Source organism: Pinus tabuliformis, chromosome 8 (assembly GCF_031772625.1).
Source record: "Pinus tabuliformis cultivar Carrire ecotype Pingquan chromosome 8, CPIR1, whole genome shotgun sequence".
NCBI classification, from domain to species: domain Eukaryota; kingdom Viridiplantae; phylum Streptophyta; class Pinopsida; order Pinales; family Pinaceae; genus Pinus; species Pinus tabuliformis.
In genome coordinates, this window is record NC_142294.1 from 157,535,675 (window position 1) to 157,554,133 (window position 18,459).

Genomic DNA, 18,459 nt, shown 5'->3' on the forward strand with positions numbered 1-18,459 from the left:
GATAGTGTCAGAGAGACAGCACAGAGTCTGGAGAGGTTGACGCAGAGGTAGTTGGGACTTACGCAAAGGCTCAGGAGGCCAGCGTGGGTGACGCACAGGGCCAGAGGGCTGATGCAAAGAGCCAAGGGGCTGGCGCAGAGGCTAGCAGAGCTAACGCAGGGCTAAGAGGCAACGCTGGAGATTTTCGTGGGGCAAACTGGAGCTGGGAAGGGTAACGCAGTCCTTAGCTAAGTGACGTAGAGCAGTGGAGAAGCTTGGAGCAACTTTCCTTGTCCAACTAAGGAGCTGTCATAGTTGTTGTGGGATCGATCATCCGGTAATTAGCCGGAATATCTGTCTCCAAGGAGAGGTACTTCTACCAAGGGCATTCTCTGTTGGGTGAGCCATTTCTGGCACCCTAGTTGTATTCAGAAACTGCATAATAATAAAACCCTCATATCTGATGCACCGGTTTTCCTGCATTAGGTTTTTGTGAGGACAATTATCCAAAAATAAACGGTGTCCCTTGTGTGTTTGTGTCAGCTATTTCAGTTGTTGCTATGTATGAGTTAAGGTTGCATTTGTGTTTATTTTAATATTTATATTTATAAATAACTTGTTAATGAAATAAACAAGTATGAGAAATTAATCCAGAAAATGCAGTAGGGATTTCTAACGTGTCAGACTTAGAAATTTCAACATGAAGCAATCTAAGTGTTCCATATGTATATGGTCCATCCTCCTATGCCATAGCTCCCCCTAATCCCTCGGATTACTGCTGCTAACAAGTGCCTTAGGAGTACCCATCTGCAACCTATATAACAAGTCGCTCCTAACTCTAATCGCTATAGGTGATCTTCAATCCTTGTACCTAATCAGTGCCTACACCCCTCTAAAGAGTACATCATATCCTTTATCCTTGAGGATGGAAACAGGAAATCAAGTTCATACCCAAGCCTGACACATGCAATACATCATGAATAAGAATTGTCTTTCCATTCTCCCTCTAAAATAGAACAATTTCTCATGCCACTGGATTGCACTTATGTTCCCTATTTGAATCTGGAATCTGATGTTTTCCTCCTTATAGTTGGATAAGTACTCTCTAACTCATGTCATGCGAAATGACACCCCATTGTCTATATACCAAACACCTTGTGAGATCGAGCTAGATAGGCAAGCAATAAGTGCAAAATTCCCGATCCATTTTGCTGGAGAGCTCATCTACACTTCCTAAAAGTGGTGTTTTCTTCTTTCCTTTCTTCTTAGTCTTCTTCCTCTGTGGACAATTGCTGACATTGTGTCCGAACTCGCAACATCCATAGCATTTGACCTTGGAAAAGTCCTTTTTCTTCTCACTTTTTGGGTTCGATCCATTACTAAAACCCTTCTTCACTTTTCCTTTTCCTGCTAGGGCCACATTCTCCTCCTTCTCCTCACTCTTTTGAGTCTTACTGTTGTTGCCACTGACAAAACTAAGTCTAAGCTCCTCCTAAGTGAAATCACTCCATAATTGATCCCAACTCGGTAAAGTGTCTCGTCCATTAACGACTTGAACAAAGAAATCTTGTTGCTTCATAAATCCATTCAAGGCTATACGCACCATATCATCATTATCTGGTTTATCTCCCACTGAAGCTAACTCCTCATTTACCAATCAAAGTTTGGTAAAGTAAATTCTAGAGTCTTCACCCTTGTTCATTTTGGTATTCCTCGACTTTCCTCTTGGAAGTGGCTTCCTATTTGTGGTAGCATCCTAGAACAGCTTCAAAATAACACCCCACACTTGCTTCGCTATATCTAACTCAGCGATATGCAGAACTATATGGTCCTTGACTCCATCAAGGATCATTCTCCTTGTTCTGGCATCTTCCTTCGGGTATGTTATAAGCTATGTTGGATCCAATAGTATGACTATCACACTCATTGCATACTTCTTGAAACCATTTTCTTCCAACGACAAAATAATTATGGCTTTCCAAACACCAAAATTTGAGGCTCCATCTGTTAAAATTGGCAACTAGGGCCAAACTCCATGTGGGTCATCTTATTAATGGCAGCGAATATTTTTCTTGGATCCCTCTCATCGAGAGGTGTAGGATTGATCTAAAGATCATCCGATTCCGATAAGTATTCAGGGAGATATGAATTTATTTGTGATATGGGACAATTCGTCAAGGTCAGCTAGCAACCAAATAAACCTCACTTGTGCTCAACATTTTAGTATAAAAAGAAGTGGCTTGCAAGTCATTTGCACACACTCTTCTTGTGATCTCTTCCTCTCCACTTGTTTTTGGGTTTTGGTGGGAGGAGAGATCCTAAGAGTATACACTAGCCTAAGTCTTATGATGCCCTAGCCGCAAATGAAGAGGAGGATCTGGTCGCAGTGCTAGAGTGGAGATCTAGCCCTAGCCGCAGTCAAAGAAGGCAGCCCTAGCCAAAGTCAAAGGGATCTCCAATTCGCAGCGAAAAGGATCCCTAATCCGTTGTCTAAAGGAGGCCTAAAACGCAGCCTAGAGAGACCTAATCTAAGGTCATCTATCCGCTGTCAAGAGGCCCTATTCAATGTCAAAAAGAAGGCCATAATTCCATAGCAAGGAAAGGCCACATCTGCCACAAGAGGAAAGGTAGAAAAAGCCCTTAACTGCAGCTAAAGCAAGCCCTAGCTACAGCGAGGAGAAGTCTGGACAGCGAGGTCATTTGAGAGCTATTTCAAGGGTCCGTTTAGAGGACAGAATGACTGTTCTTGGAGGTCGAGGCAAGGAGGGTTCGCTGGAGGGTGCAACAACTATTTTAGGGTGACAAGTCCATACGTTGGGCTTAGCACTGCCCTCAAGGAGCATGGAGAGCAGCATCCTATTTAAGGACAGTCGCAACAAGAGGAAGCAATTATGGGTTAGCTTGTGGGTTTTTAAGGACAGTGGTTGGTTGCCCTAACCAGTCCAGAATTGCAGCAGCCTAATTACCCTAGAACAGTGAGCTAGTGCACACATCTTGGAATGTATCTTGTATGTGTCGAGTCAGTTTGATGGTTGTAAAGTGTAGCCATAATCTGCAGCAAAAGGAGGGTTGACCAGCATTGGAATATAAGCTCTATATACAATTTGAAGGCAGCCCCAGTCCGTTGTTAAGAGAGGTCCATTATTAGTCTTGTAAAGACTCTTATTCACTGCCCAAAGAGACCTAGTTGCAGTCACTTTAACTACTGTCATAATACCACATTGTTGTAGGTGATAACATGGCCTAATTGTAGACTATTTGGGCATGTTGGTGGAGACTCTATAACTCGGTGTTGTTGGACATATTATGGGACAGCAGCATAGTACATGGGACCGCTGCAATGACACTAGGACAGCTGCAAGTGGGACCACTGCAAGCTTGGTGACACATAGAACCGCTGGAAGCATGAAGAATCACGAACCGCAGTGGCATGTTAAAGCATGGACAGCCGCAAGTATATTGGGGCAGCAGTAAGCATGGTGCAGAAGTGGCACTATGTATAGCAGTGCTAAAACATTGGAACAGTATCAGCATGAGGTCCAACATGGTGATGATGGGTGCAGCATGGTGAGGTGCAGCATGATAACGAGATGCAACACAATGATAGGCGACGGAGTCACCTTAGAGAATCAGTTGAAGCAGCATGTCTTCAACTGATCTCATGTAGAGATGATCTATGATCTTATCTAGATAAGTCAAAGTATTGAATTCCGTTGTAAATGTACTATCTCTCTCTCTCTGTTGAACTACCGAAGAACATATAAGAAAAAACGATCAAGGTTTTCCCCACATTGGGGTTTGTCCCTCGCTAACGCCACATCTTGTGTCCTCTTGTCTTGGCTTGTCTTCTGTGATTTATATTTATGTTCTATCTACAATTTATTTTAATGTTGATGTGATTGCTAATCTAGAAAAGATATTAAGATAACTGTAAGAATTGAAATAAATTGCTCTAGCATAGAACATACCTAAACTTAACATGGTATCAGAGTTAAGGTGAAAACAATGCCCAAGCAAAAGTGAAAGAGCAATCACCGAAGACAATTGGGAAAGGACAAAAGGATCAATGGATTCCTCATCCCTCTTCAAATTCACCTAGGGTGAAATCGAAGTAGAGAACATTATGAGAATAGCACAGCGGAAGCTTATGATGGCCTACCTAAAGATCACTTCATTGGGAAGTCCGGATCTAAGGGTGGAAAGAAAGGCAGATGACTTGTTTGGCCATTATGCGAAGGAGTGTCTGAATGGCAGGGACACATCACTTGATGATGATAACAATCATTCCAGGGACATCTTCAATGATCAGAGGAATGACAGGTAATGCAGGTCATCAAGGAAATGGCCGACTCTTCAAAGAAAGCAAGGAACCCCAGGTATGGAGAATCAAATGTTGTTTCTGATAAGATAAAGCTATCTTGTATTAGCCCTCTCCTTCAAATTCTGTGGGAATCTGGCTTATTGATTATAGTGCTTCAAGGCACTTCATCGGATAGAAGGGTGCTCGCTCGAATTTGGTAAGAGATGGAAACAGTCGTGGGATTATACTTGGAGCCGATGCCACCTATCCCGGAAAGGGTGTAGGAAATGTTACCCCTCAATTGAATGAGGGTAACTCGATTCATTTATGGAATCTCTTTTATGTGCCTAATCGCAAGAAAAACCAAGTGTCCATTTCGGCAATGGAAGTCAAAGGTTTCAGGGTGGTATTCATTGATGCAAAGGTAAGTATTTGAAAATAGAATTTTCAAAAATGATTTTTGAGTTCAGGGTTGGCGTTTGTATCAACTTGTAGGATGGTCCATTGGGGACCATGTCAGTTGTCACATCCAATCTATAGCACCGGAGGTCTACTTATTATGGGGCACTCCCTGATGTGAGTCATTTCAGTGCAGTAGCGTGTTAAAGCATGGACAACAGCAAGTATATTGGGACAGCAGTACGCATGGTGCAGAAGTGGCACTATGTATAACAGTGCTAAAACACTGGGACAGGGGCAGCATGAGGTCTAGGATGGTGATGATGGGTGTAGCATGGTGCAGCACAGTGAGGTGCAGCATGATAACGAGATGCAGCACAATGATAAGTTGAGTCACCTTAGAGAATCATTTGAAGCAGCATGTCTTCAATTGATCTCATGTAAAGATGATCTATGATCTTATCTAGATAAGTCAAAGTATTGACTTCTGTTGTAAATGTACTCTCTCTCTCTCTTTGCTGAACTACTGAAGAACATATAAGAAGAATTGATCAAGGGTTTCCCCACATTGAGGTCTGTCCCTGGCTGGTGCCACATCTTGCGTCCTCTTGTCTTGGCTTGTCTTCTACGATTTATATTTATGTTCTATCTGCAGTTTATTTTAATGTTAACGTGATTGCTAATCTGGAAAAGATATTAAGATAACTGTGAAAATTGAAATAAATTGCTCTAGCATAGAACATACCTAACCTTAACACCATCCAATCTGTCATGATCTCTCAAGCCCATTGAGGCCATTTTACAAACCCTTGGAAATATAGCAAAACCCAAATACACTGAAGAGTGTGAATTGGGTTTTAAACCCTCAGCTTTTCTCTTCTTGTGTCTGCACAAAGCCGCCTTCTACACTCAGATCTGCTTTGATACCATGTGAAAAATTTAATACTATAGCAGTCACTGGTTATTATTCACCTATCTGAAGCCATTATTTATCCTCTGCAATTTGGATGTGGCAAATATTGAATAAAACATTATTGCAACTTCACATAAATCAAATCAAAGGAACTAAGAAATTATTGCACAGCTAAAATAATGAACACCAATATTTTTGGACAAATGTCCATGGAAAAAACCCTGAAGGGAAAACGAGTGCAGCGAATTATTATTCTTCTTCAGCGAAATCTGTGATTGATATTTTACAGTGGTTTGTTGTAAACTGGCAAAACTCCAGTAATTCATTTTCTCCAGCTACCAACATATGAAAATACCTAGAAGGAAATTGGCCTCCCTCTGCAAGATAACTCGACCCTCCTAAGATAATTTGGCCTCCCTTTGCAAGTGTGTACGGCCTCACATGTATGGCCCTGGCTAAAGGAAATTCAACCCCACAGCCTCCAGCAAACTTGGCCTCCTCAAGTAACAAAATTTGGCCTAACCTCTTAGCCTTCTGTACAAGAAATTGTGCTAGCCTCTTTCTCCAACACGTGCAAATACAAACTCTGCCTCCAAAAACCCTTGCACGCTAGAAAAATCTCAGCCTCTTGCAGACAAATTGAACTAGGAATTTTTCTCCCTCTAGACCTCAGAAAATCGAAGAAATTGAAGAAATTTCTTCAAAAATCTTCTACTCAATCTTTGTTGATTCCTCGTTGCTTGGTGTCCTCCACGCTATCACTGTGCCCTTGCTCTCACTGCAAATATATGTATCGAATGTGCTCTCCAAATGTCCATCCATCTCCTCTTATAATCTTTCGTTGAGCAATCAACGGCAACGATCTAACTCCAATCGATTGCTAAAATCATCTTGACTTCTAAAAATGATTTTTCTAGAAGTCACTACAGGAAAATCAATTTACCTCAATGAACCCTGATTAATTAAACCATTTCCCTATGTTATACTTAGGAAAAATAATAAACTGGTAATTAATTCAAATCAAGGCAACTTTCCTTGGAAACTTTTCCTGGGTATTGGAGAAAATTAATCAAATTAATCCACTGTGTTCCTTAGCCTCATGGACACCATCTGGAACTATAATACCTATCTGACTACATAAACTAACATATTTTTCACTTATTTTTACAGATCTACAGGGAAATAAAGATCCTTCTGTCATGATTCACCCTTGATGTATTTAACAGCACTGTGTGATTGAGTGGTTTTAAATATTAGGATGCGCCTGTGAAACAATTTGCTGGTGTAGACATTCCAATGCCCTATGATAAAGATTTGGAGCACTTAGTTGTTCTACATGTTTTACCCGAAACACTTGTACTTTCCTGTGCCACTCGTCAAATAATAACCTTCTTTCAAAATGGAAATTAAAATGTCCCAATTAAATCTGAGTTGAGAATAGCTTACAGAGAGAGGTTATAAAATTATTTGCTTTTACTAATATTTTATCTAAGTGATCGAGTTTTTAATATTTCAAATCATACCCACGCCGAGTTATACCAATCAAACACACCGATTAGTGACCAAGTTTATGGCAGTATGTCCCTAACAACAAACCCTTTGATTTCACACAGCATAACAACATAGATAACATCGACAAACAACAAATTTCAAAGTTTACATCTCTTAGTGCCTATCAAGTGGTCATATGGCCAGTATGTGGTTTTCTACAGACATCGAAAAGCGAATTTATAATAATAATGGATACTTTCAGTGCTACAAATTGGTCATGTCTTACACCGCTTCCTATGACTTCAAGCTTTCCAGCATAATCGAAAGATACATGGATCAATCAAAGGAAACTGTATTCTTTTATTTGCGGGCATCGGAAATGTACATGGTTTCAAATGTAACTTTTAAATGAACTTCAAAACCAGCGCACATTGTTTAGTAATTCCGTAATAAAATCAAATAGCATGAATCTCTTCAAACAACACCAAAGGGTTAAGCCTATTTAACTTGGCATAAAATATACTATTGAAAGCCCAATCAGCAGCCTTCAGTTCTACCTTTTCTAGCTGTGAGAATATTTACCGTAAACCCAACTCGGAAAGGATTTGATAAACCTTTGGGACAGCTTCATTTTATGGTTAACCACTTTATTGATTATTGCGATCCCACCTTTTGGGATCTTAGGGATAAACCTAGGCCCATTTATTGGTGGGACTCTAGTGTCACATGACATCTAGGGTACACACATTGCATACACATAATGCGTTGTGCTCATTGGGATCATCTTACAAAGATGTGCTTCATTGTTCAAAGGTGTTTCTGAACCCCATGTTCCACTCAACTGAAACACTAACAACGTGTCAGAACCAGAGTATCAAGGGGAATAAAGAGGAAGACGTGTGTAGTTTGCAACCTTATTTTGTATGGATATGACAATGCAGTTCTAATGTAGCTACAGCAAGTTTGTGATGCATGCCCTAGCTTGTGAATGCCACCTTCATACATCTTTCAAGTTGTGTTCAAGTTGAACATAGATGTGAGAATATTTAATTTAAAACCACATGATCAGTTCCTTGGACCTTTCGGATAGCTTCATTTATGTTTAACCATTTTAGTACTTATTATGATCCCACCCTTTGGAATCCTAGGGGTAAACCCTAAATCTATTTATTGGTGAGGTTCTACCCTTATGATATGCACACTACACATATCGCACACAGAATGCATCATGTTCTTTGTAATCTTCTTCAAAAGATGTGCCTCACTATTTAAAGATATTTTTAAACACCACCATTACACTCAGTTACCATGGGCTCATCTTGAAACCCTAACACTAGCCATGTCCCCACATTGTAGTCTTGAATTAAAGAATATGGTGGAATTCGATCAGATGCTGGATTGCAACAAGAATGTCACTGAATATATAATGAAACAAACTGCAGCACACATAATGAGAATGTGAATGGGAGCTTCATCTTAAACATAAAATTATATCCAGCAAAGTGCCCAAAACATTGATGTACTTATCTAGATTATATCTGAATGCATGTGCAGAAATTGCTTTAAAATGTGCTATATATCCAAATGAAATGTCATTTTTTCTGAACGGCTAACATTACGAACAACCACTGGTATTCGATCATTATTTTTTTAACTCAGAAGAATGAGCTGGCACCAATTTCTCAAGAACCAGGCATACAATAATAGTGCATATATTGAAGCTGAACCAAACAAGGATCGATTCTAATCACTGGACTGATGGAAAACATGTAGAATGAACATACTTTTTTCCAACTCCAGAAAAAACAAGCCCTCTCTCCATGTGACCTTCGCGGGCACTAAAATAGACAGTGCCGACAATCTTAACATAAACAAAAGTTAAAAATGAGCTTGCCATGTGCCTTAGGCAGATTTCCATATATAGAGACTTTGTTCACGGTATACAAACTAGCATGACGATGATCAAAGAAATCAACATTTACACTACGCAACTGCACTCATTGGAACTGCTCTATAACAAGCTCTTTTTGAGGCACGGATGATATCTTCGACCTGAAACAAGTTGAAAGCAAATTAAATACTTAAAAAGATGCAAGCATATTATTATTAAGAATATTTCAATCATAAAGAAGAAATGTTTTCTGTTCATACTTTGCAGATAGATATTATTAATATATTTGGATATTCAGTAAGTCAATTAACGTTAAGGCTTATAAACTTCTTTCCAAGTTCCAAGGCAAATATAAGAGACTTTGACAAATCTGGATACTTAAATACGGGAAAATTTATGGTCATATTATCAAAATATTAATATTTCAATCTAAATTACAGAAATTTCCAGCCCAGACTTTGCAGATACATTTTATAAAGACATCCAGATATTCAACGACATTAAAGCTTATAAACTTCTTTCCAAGAGATTTAGCTAACATCAAGAACTCTAGATACTATAGGCTCTACAAGACATCACACCCAAAAAATGTGATATTCTTTCACCATTTCTCAATATATTTTATATTGAAGTGATTTTATGATGCATCACATGAACCCAACCCAAATTATATTTGTTTGCTGCAAACTATCTGTAATTATGAACTATACTATAACGAATTTGAGTAAGAGAAACTAAATTGCAAGCCTACAACACTAGGCAAGGTGACATCAAATACAATTACAAGAAATTTTGAAAAAAGGTATCGAACAAAACTGAAACAATGAAAGCCATAAAGCATTTTAGGGGAAACCTGTGGAACAGCTAAGCGCTCCAAATTTGCAGCATATGGCATAGGAACATCTGCACCGGTGATTCTTTCCACAGGAGCATCCAAATATTCAAAACTTTCCTCAACCACAGAAGCGCTGTCAAATACACCAAGTTAGGATCACAAGAGAACTTATAGTTTCCATGCAAGTTAAATTTATTTGAGAAATAGGAATGTGAGGATAGCTAAAGAACTGACCAGATCTCTGCACCAATTCCATGTTGTGGAAAGCCTTCTTCCACTGTCACAAGTCGACTTGTCTTCCTAACGGATGCATTAATTGTAGCTCTGTCCAATGGTCGAATTGAACGAAGATTTATTACCTGCAGAAACACATGCCAAATAAGAATAATTTATCTAGTAAATTCCAAATAAACAATACCCAAAATAATCTTGGGACTCACCTCAGCACTGATCCCTTCCTTTTCAAGCTCTTGTGCAGCCTGGCATATGCAATGGTTTAACAGGAAAAAAAAAAGTCAACACTCTCGGGACATAGTTTATTCATGAACTAACAAGTACTTCTGAAAAATCAGAAAATTTATTACTGCTACCAGCACACAGAACATTCAAAGCCAATAATAGTTTATTCATGAACTAACAAGTACTTCTGAAAAATCAGAATTTATTACTGCTACCAGCACACAGAACATTCAAAGCCAATAAAAGTGCAGTTATCTCTATATTTTGTTTGTCTGAGTCCCTGCAATTATTTCTGCTGTTGCTCATATCCATTGTTTACGAAATTGAATTATTAATTTAATTGTTATAACTGTCATATTTGTTGCTTATTTTTCTTTCATATGCTGTAAGCTGAAAGTGCATGTGTGGAAAAAATGTTCAAGGAATCAGATTGGCATCGTTAACTCTTTAGTGTCTCAAAAATTAATTGTTTTTGAGAGTTAAAGCACAAGTGTTAATACAATATATTTAAATGCACTCTGTATATAACATTCGATTGATTTCATCTGCATACTACTGCTACATAAGCTGTCCAAAACACTTTTCCATGTAAGTCCACCCAACTTTCACCAACTATCATGATCTGCCCTCAATTTGGAATTTTTCACCACCTCAGTGTCCACTGTCATCCCACAAACCAACAAAAGTGAAAAAGGAAAATTAAAAAACACACCAAAAGGGCCCAAGATAAAAATAGCCTCTAATCCAAGTTCTTATCACAGGACTGAGGATAGACTCTCTGGACCACAGTAACAAACTTATCCGAGCAAGAAACATACATCTCCAAGTTAGCAATCTCCTTGTCTTCCTGTGTATGAGATTCTCATCAAACATCTCACCAAGGCAGAAATATCACTTCCTTGGAAAGAGTGTTCAACCTGTAGCTTCTAGAATATCCCAGCAAAAGGCCTTCTATTTGACACTCTTATTACCCCTATAACTTGAGTCATTATAGGCCAATGATTTGGAAAACATTTTTGACATTAACGCAGTAGTCAAAAACTAGAGGACCACAGGCCGTTTTGGCATCTTGGCTACTATGCATAAACTTGACGATGGAATCATCATGCAGCCTGAGTTCGTAGCTAAACAATTGATATTAAAGATACTTGGGGTTAGAAACATCAGCGACTCTAAAGTAAAAATAACTCTCTACTTGAATTTTTGCTTCTCACAAGATTAATCACTGTGGAAATGATCCAACCATAACCACTCTCCATGGCAATGCTCAGAGGTTACTACAGAGGGTAAGGAAAATCTCTTCCTTCTCTTTGAGATTCAATGTCAACTGTGACAACCGATAGGTAGCTCATTTGAATAGGCTGACAATAAAAGATCACTGCTGGAAATTGTCTAACTTGTCCTCATATGGATTAAACAACAAAGACCTACCAATTTATATAACAGTTATATATATAGATCTTACATCCCAATCACCTCCCCCAAGTTGTGAGACATTGTAGTGTTTACTTTATATAAGGAAAATAAATGAGAAGTATCTAAGAGAAATGATGTAATGTAATAAAGTGAGAAAAAAGTCATGCATAATAAATGACATTTAAGTCGGTATTATATTAATGAGATTAGGTGGGCAGTTCCTAAAGAGTAACGCAACTTTTTTGACATATAAATAACACCCTTCTATGTCATATCTAAGCACAACGATACAATATGATATTTCTTTACATCTCTTTTGTCTCTTTACATATTCTCCATAGTTGAGTTTAACATGATATCAGAACCATGCCATTGTGCATGGCATTTTGGTCATTTACAAAGAATTGTGTTAAGTGAAAGTTTGACACAATTGGAGAAAGAGACATCACTGAAATTGAGTTATTTATCATTTGTTAGAAAGGATGAATTACTTGATGTGAGTTCAAGCCCCCCATTCTAAGTACCAAAAAAGGTGATTGTGCGCAAGACGATGGGTACCCAATCAAAAAGATAAATAAAGCAGGCAGCATAGAAGGCTTCATAAGATTGGTTGAAGGCGTATTAGTATCCTGTGAAAGTAAGAAATCAACCACTGTAATAGACCATAGACAATGCAACCCCCGAACTGCGAAGACACACATGCATAACTGTGGTGGTAATTGACCATGAGACAAAGACTCCCAATCAAATCAGCAACTGCAAACATATCCAAGTGGCATCCATACATTAGTATCTCTGGCATTGTGATGACATAATACACCAAACACTGCCACCCATGTCTATTGACCAGCGGCATAGCATGCAAAATGGTGGTTCTTAATCAATTCAATCACAAAAATTGGCAATTTAAGAAAGCACACAGTAATCACTCTCAAAGATAAATAAAGTTACGGTAATCCACATTTTTCTGAAGTCATATAAAGTATATCCCCGGTAAAACCTCTGCAAACTATAAACTTTTCTCTTAAACTGCTCTCTGTTTTCAAACCCTCAACAAATTATCAACTACAAACCTTCACTGTGTTGATATTTTGGGGCTTCCTAGACTGATAGTTACTTCCAATAATTTGGTCGTTAGATTATATTGCATCAAATTCATTATTAAGTAATTACACAGAAAATCTTCAACAGTAAGACAATTATGATAGAATCATGAAGAGACAGCCAAACATAAAAAGGAGACACAATTTATCCTGTGACACCCCCAAACCAGAGGAAAAAATCAGAAAGTTTTTCTTATAGAGATTTATCCATTCAACAAGGAATACATCTGTTCTTTCCAGTCAAATAAGAAACAAAATAATCAGAATCAAACCCAGGTCAAACCTGGTCAACCACCATAAGAATAGTCTCAGAAATTCGGTCAGCTTGAGCCTCAGAAATTTCGCCCTTCTTTCCAGCACTAGATTAGGCCTCAGATTCGACCTTCTTTATACCTTAGATTTCATCCTCTTCTAGCCTCAGATTCGACCTCAGACTGATGATCCAAATTCTGCTTTAGAAGTGATCCGAATTCATGCTCTGTTGAGGATAACGAATGGCTTATATATAGCCATTTCAAAAGCCCGAACAAGTGTGTCCCTTCACTGGTTCCAACTTGACAAATGGAGGAGTCGACTTTACATTTTGGAGGAAAAATTCATGTGTTTCAAATTCAAATTTTCTTTTTATGAAGCAGACTAGGAATTCACATATATATTTATCATTTCTTAAATATTTGGAGGGCTAAAACTCAGTGAAACAGGAATCGGCAAGTCTAGTGAGTAATCGCGACTCAAAGTCGGCTCAGCCACCAAACGGCAGAGTTGGCTCTGCGCAAGTCAAACTCGCGTTGACCAAGTTTGACTCGTGGTCAACGCGGGTTTAACTCCCAACTTGGTGATTAGATGTGACTTCTATGACTTCAGCAATTATCCCAAATTGACTCGGCAAGTTTTTAGGTTAATTCGCTGCAGTTTTATTCGCCAGTCATTTACACTCCGTGCCATTTCACAGATACGCTGCCACTTGGATTTGTTAATTTTAGGTATGTTCTATGCTTAGAAAAATTTATTTCAATTTTCACAGTTAGCTCAATATCATTTCCAGATTAGCAATCACATCGCATTAAAGTAAATTGCAGATAGAACAAAAACATAGATCGCAAAAGACAAGCCAAGACAAGAGGACACAAGATGTGGTGCTAGCCAGGGACAAACCCCAATGTGGGGAAACCCTTGATCAATTCTTCTTATATGTTCTTCAATAGTTCAGCAGAGAGAAAGAGAGAGACAGTACATTACAACCAAAGTCAAACACTTTGACTTATCTAAATAACAGGATAGATCATATTTAAGAAGATGATACATGATGTAGTTGAACTCAGTTGAAACCATGTTGCTTCAACTGACTCTCTCAGGTGACTTCATCACCCATCATAGTGCTGCACCTCGTCATCATGCTGCACCTCATTGAACTGCACCATGCTGCACCCATCATCACTATGCTGGACCTCATCATCATACTGCTGCGCCTTATGCTGCACCTTCCTGTACTGCAACATCTTGTTGTACCTTATCATCTTGCTGCACCCACCAGTGTTGCCGTACCCATCATGCTGCATCTCATTGTTGCAAAATGATTGCTTGCTGTCCCATGTACCATGCTCCACCAAGCATCATAGCCTACCTGTCCCAATGTGTTTGCAGCACCATGCTTGCCACCATGTACTTGCTGCACCTTGCTGTTTCTGCTGTCCCATTGTGCCACTGCTGCACAATGTCATTGCTGTCCTATTTGTTAGCATGTCACTGCGCTGTCCCATCATTGTTGTGTTGGAAATACTGAGAGGGGGGGTGAATTAGTATTTCTTACTTTTTTTATTCTAGTGATTGCCAAAAGCATATATAGATATGTATATGTATACACAAAACACAGAAACCAGCAACTGGAATAAATGCTTTTATTAATACTCAAGACAGTACAATGAAATAAATACAATATAAGTATATATCTGACTGTGAATAGTTGCCAAGCTCCAACTTGGACTTCAGTGAGGCTCCAACATCCAGAGCACCAACTCTGTTTAACAGTGGTTCTGCACTTAGGAGCACCTGTTCAGTTCTGAGGCTCCAACCTCTTGGGCTACAACCCAATCTTGGTATACACTAGTATGTTGTTGCACTCTATTCAGCTGAGGTTCTCTCACTCCTACTCTCCTGCCTCTGCTGCTTCTACAGCCTCCGCTGCTTCTGCTGCCTCTTCTGCGTCTGCTGCTTCTGCTACCTCACGCTCTTGTTCTTCACCACAATAACAGCACCAACAGTTCTCTATTTTTACTATTTTATACATTCTCATGCCTTTGTCCATTCATTTCCGCTTACTCGCTGGCTCTTTAGCTTCCTCCTCGCTCGCTTGAGCTTCGGCTTCCTCAACACTCGCTCAACCTTCTGGCTTCCATCCTCCATTCGCTTTAGCTTCCTCTGCGCTCGAATTAACCAATGCTTCACGGGACATGTTCAAGAGGAAGAGGGGCCGAATTACAATAGAAATGATGCTTATTGAAAACATATCAAAGAGGTGAACCGTTATTTGTTTGTAATATAGATGCCCGAGATCAATTCCAGAAATGAGGCGTTTCAACATATATATATATGACTTCTTCCTATCACCAAGGAATGAAAAATATATATGTCGGAGAATCTTTTATTCACAGACTTATTACTTCACGGAAACCATATAAACGAGGCTATAGCCATATAGAGGTCCCACATGCCACGTCATCCTTTTATCGCAATCATTGCTTCCGGAGGTTCGCACATAACATAGTCGATTGCCGAAGGCCGATTCCCCTGCTGGATGCGATATTATATAAACTGTTTTTGATGAGTCCATCGGGTCCATACCTCTATCACAATCGGCACTCGGGAGAGTGTAATTCCTTTGTGTATTGTTGCGATGAGCGGATGCGATAAAGCATTCAACCATAACACAATGTCACATCGGGTCCGCGTACATTCTCGCAATCAGAGGTTTCGCCGATATACATATATATGCCGATATATATATAAACTTCTCTACCAATCTCCTGTCACATCAGTCAAAAAACACGTGAAGTTAAACCTGTTGTCTGATCATTCATCAGGCGATCCGACGACATTCGCTCCTCCTGATCCCGCGAACCGCCCGTGCGTTAACTCGCGATAAAGCGGTTTTTGCCCTGTCCCATCTGCCACGCGTCGCCCGGTGATTGTGATCGCTCGCCCGCGTACAATTACCGCGCACCCTCCAAAGGCGGTGCGAACAATACCGTTTACTGCCATCCCCGCTCGCTATCTCCCGTGCATCTTTATCGCCCGGTAGCCGTCGGATCTTTTCGCTAGAAATCTGACGGCTCATGTTTGTTTGCTGTTAAACGCGTCCACTGCTCCTCCAATAGCTCCTGATAACTCTGTCTGCTTCCTCTATGGCTCCGATGGCTCTGTGTGCTCCTCTTCTTTGGCTCTGTCTGCTCCTCTCATCTCCATCTACTCCTCTGGTGGCTCTGTCTACTCCTTGAATATTGCCATATTGACATCAATGACAGTGCGTGTCCAACGTGTTGCTGTCCCAACACGCTGCTGTCCCATTGAACATTGTTGTACCATGTTGCTGTCCCAATTGTAGCACCATGCTATTGTTGCCATGTGTTTGCTGCAAGTTGTTGTTGCAGTCCCATCATAACCCATAGCAACCCAACAAGCATCAAAACAATAGAACAACCATACCTTGCTTATCAACAATATGTTGTCCTCCTTGTCCTTGAATTCTATACCTTTCTTTGTAATCTTGGCCCTCTGGTTAGGGTTGACTATAACCACTATTACAGCCCTAAAACTTGGTCGTCTAAGCTTCCAGGACTGCGGATTTTCTTCCCAAACAAATCCTCCCTACTCGTTGTCCATTACACCACTTACAGCCCACCTGTTTAGGCTTTCAGTCCCTCCAAAAGCGCCTAGACAACCAGTGTTTTGTTCCTTCTTTACTCGGTCTAGTAGCTAGTCCTCTTGGCCCTAGAACTCAGCCTCCTATAGTAAAATTCCTCGATCCTTCTTCCAACAAGAATTGGCATGCGTCTAGGGTATCGTAGGCCTGCGTCTAGGGCATCATAGCCTGCGTCTAGGGCAGCGTATATCATGTTGAGGTTTCCTCCATAGCTGTGTTAAAATGACTGCGATAAAGGTAAGGTCTCTTCTTGGTTAGCGTATCTACCATAGCTGTGATTTGACTTCCATTAGGGCAGCGTAAGGCCTTCTCCTTTTGACTGCTCCTAGGGCTTCATCCTCCTAGATTTCTCTTCCACTAAAACCCAAAACAAGTGGAGAGAAATCAAGAGTGAAGTGTGTAGAAATGACTATCAAGTCACCTCCTTTTATACTAAAATGTTGAGCACATGTGTGGGTTATTTGGTTGCTGGCCGACCTTGACGAATTGTCTTATAACACAAATAAATTCATAACTCCATCAATACTTATCGGAATCGGATGACCTTTAGATCAATCCTACACCTCTCGATGAGAGGGATCCAAGAAAAATATCAACTGCCATAAATAAGATGACCCACGTGGAGTTTGGCCCTAGTCGCCAATTTTAACACTCCCTCTCAACTAGAGAGAACTCCATCCACCGATCCATCTGCCAGACTGTACTATCTCTGCCATCAGTGCCTTGCACTGCTCTGCTCTGCTGAACTCTACTCTACTGAACCATGAAGAAGGATTGATCGAGAATGTCTCGTACCATTCTCTACTGACCCGAAGTCAGTCCCATATGAAGAGAGTGTGGCATACCACTCTTACTGACCCAAAGTCAATTTCATTGATCCCAGATCAATATCACAACAGTGTGTCTCAAACTACTCATACTAATCCCATATCAATGGAGGTCATCCTAGCATAGGGAGTACGGTAGATACAACAATGTGTCCATTGATATTACTACTATGGTCCCTAACCCCATTTCCCTGCTCATTGGCCAGATGAGAGGTACTTCCCATGAGTCCCAGACTGTATGGGTAGGATGCCTTGACAAGAGAACCACTCATCCTGTCCCTAAGTCGCCATAGGGTATCACAAGGGAAGGCTGAGCCATTCACCCTGTACACAGCACACCATTAATTGCCCTATGGTCGCTTGTTGCTCCAAGAAGTACCCCAATCCCCCAGGATCTCCTAGAGCTCAATGCATGCATCACGCAAGGCTGTAGTATACCTAGGGGGGATACTATGGGGTACAGAGGGAGGTACCCAAGGGAATAATGTAATAATGGGATGGGCCATAGTAATAAATAAAGTGGTTAACCCGTATCATGTAAGGGACCACAAGTAGTTAACAATAATGTAATAAGTCCGTTGTATTAGATTGATGGTATTGAGGGAACCATGGTAATGACCCATGGTATTATATGTATGAGGCCTATATAGAGGCTAGAGACTTCCTTAAGGAGTGATTATATGGTGTTGCCCTATCATTCTTATTTGAAGGCATGTCCATTTCTATCATCCTTGTCTCTTCTTGAGAACATCTAGTCAGCAATTCTTCAAAACTTGGAATCTTGTTGTTGTTGAGGATAGTAGTGTTGAACACATTCCATTCACGAGGGAGTCCTCCGAGGGCAATGAGAGTGAGCTCCCTAGCAGCGATAACTTTTCAAATTGAAAGAAGATCATTTTTTATCTTGGTAATCCTCATGAAGTAGGA

General features: G+C 40.1%; 1 protein-coding gene across 1 annotated transcript in view; it reads right to left on the reverse strand.

The window, feature by feature from the left end:
* Window positions 1–8,692: 8,692 nt before the first annotated feature.
* Window positions 8,693–18,459, reverse strand: part of LOC149234614 (pyruvate dehydrogenase E1 component subunit beta-1, mitochondrial-like) — a 41,734-nt gene continuing 31,967 nt past the window's right edge. Inside the window, exons 12-15 of the mRNA XM_089371886.1 lie at window positions 10,249–10,287; window positions 10,043–10,167; window positions 9,827–9,941; window positions 8,693–9,134 (exon numbers count right to left, since the gene is read on the reverse strand). Coding sequence (XP_089228012.1) covers window positions 9,066–9,134; window positions 9,827–9,941; window positions 10,043–10,167; window positions 10,249–10,287 — 348 coding nt within the window. The 3' untranslated portion in view covers window positions 8,693–9,065. The remainder of the gene's footprint in view (window positions 9,135–9,826; window positions 9,942–10,042; window positions 10,168–10,248; window positions 10,288–18,459) is intronic.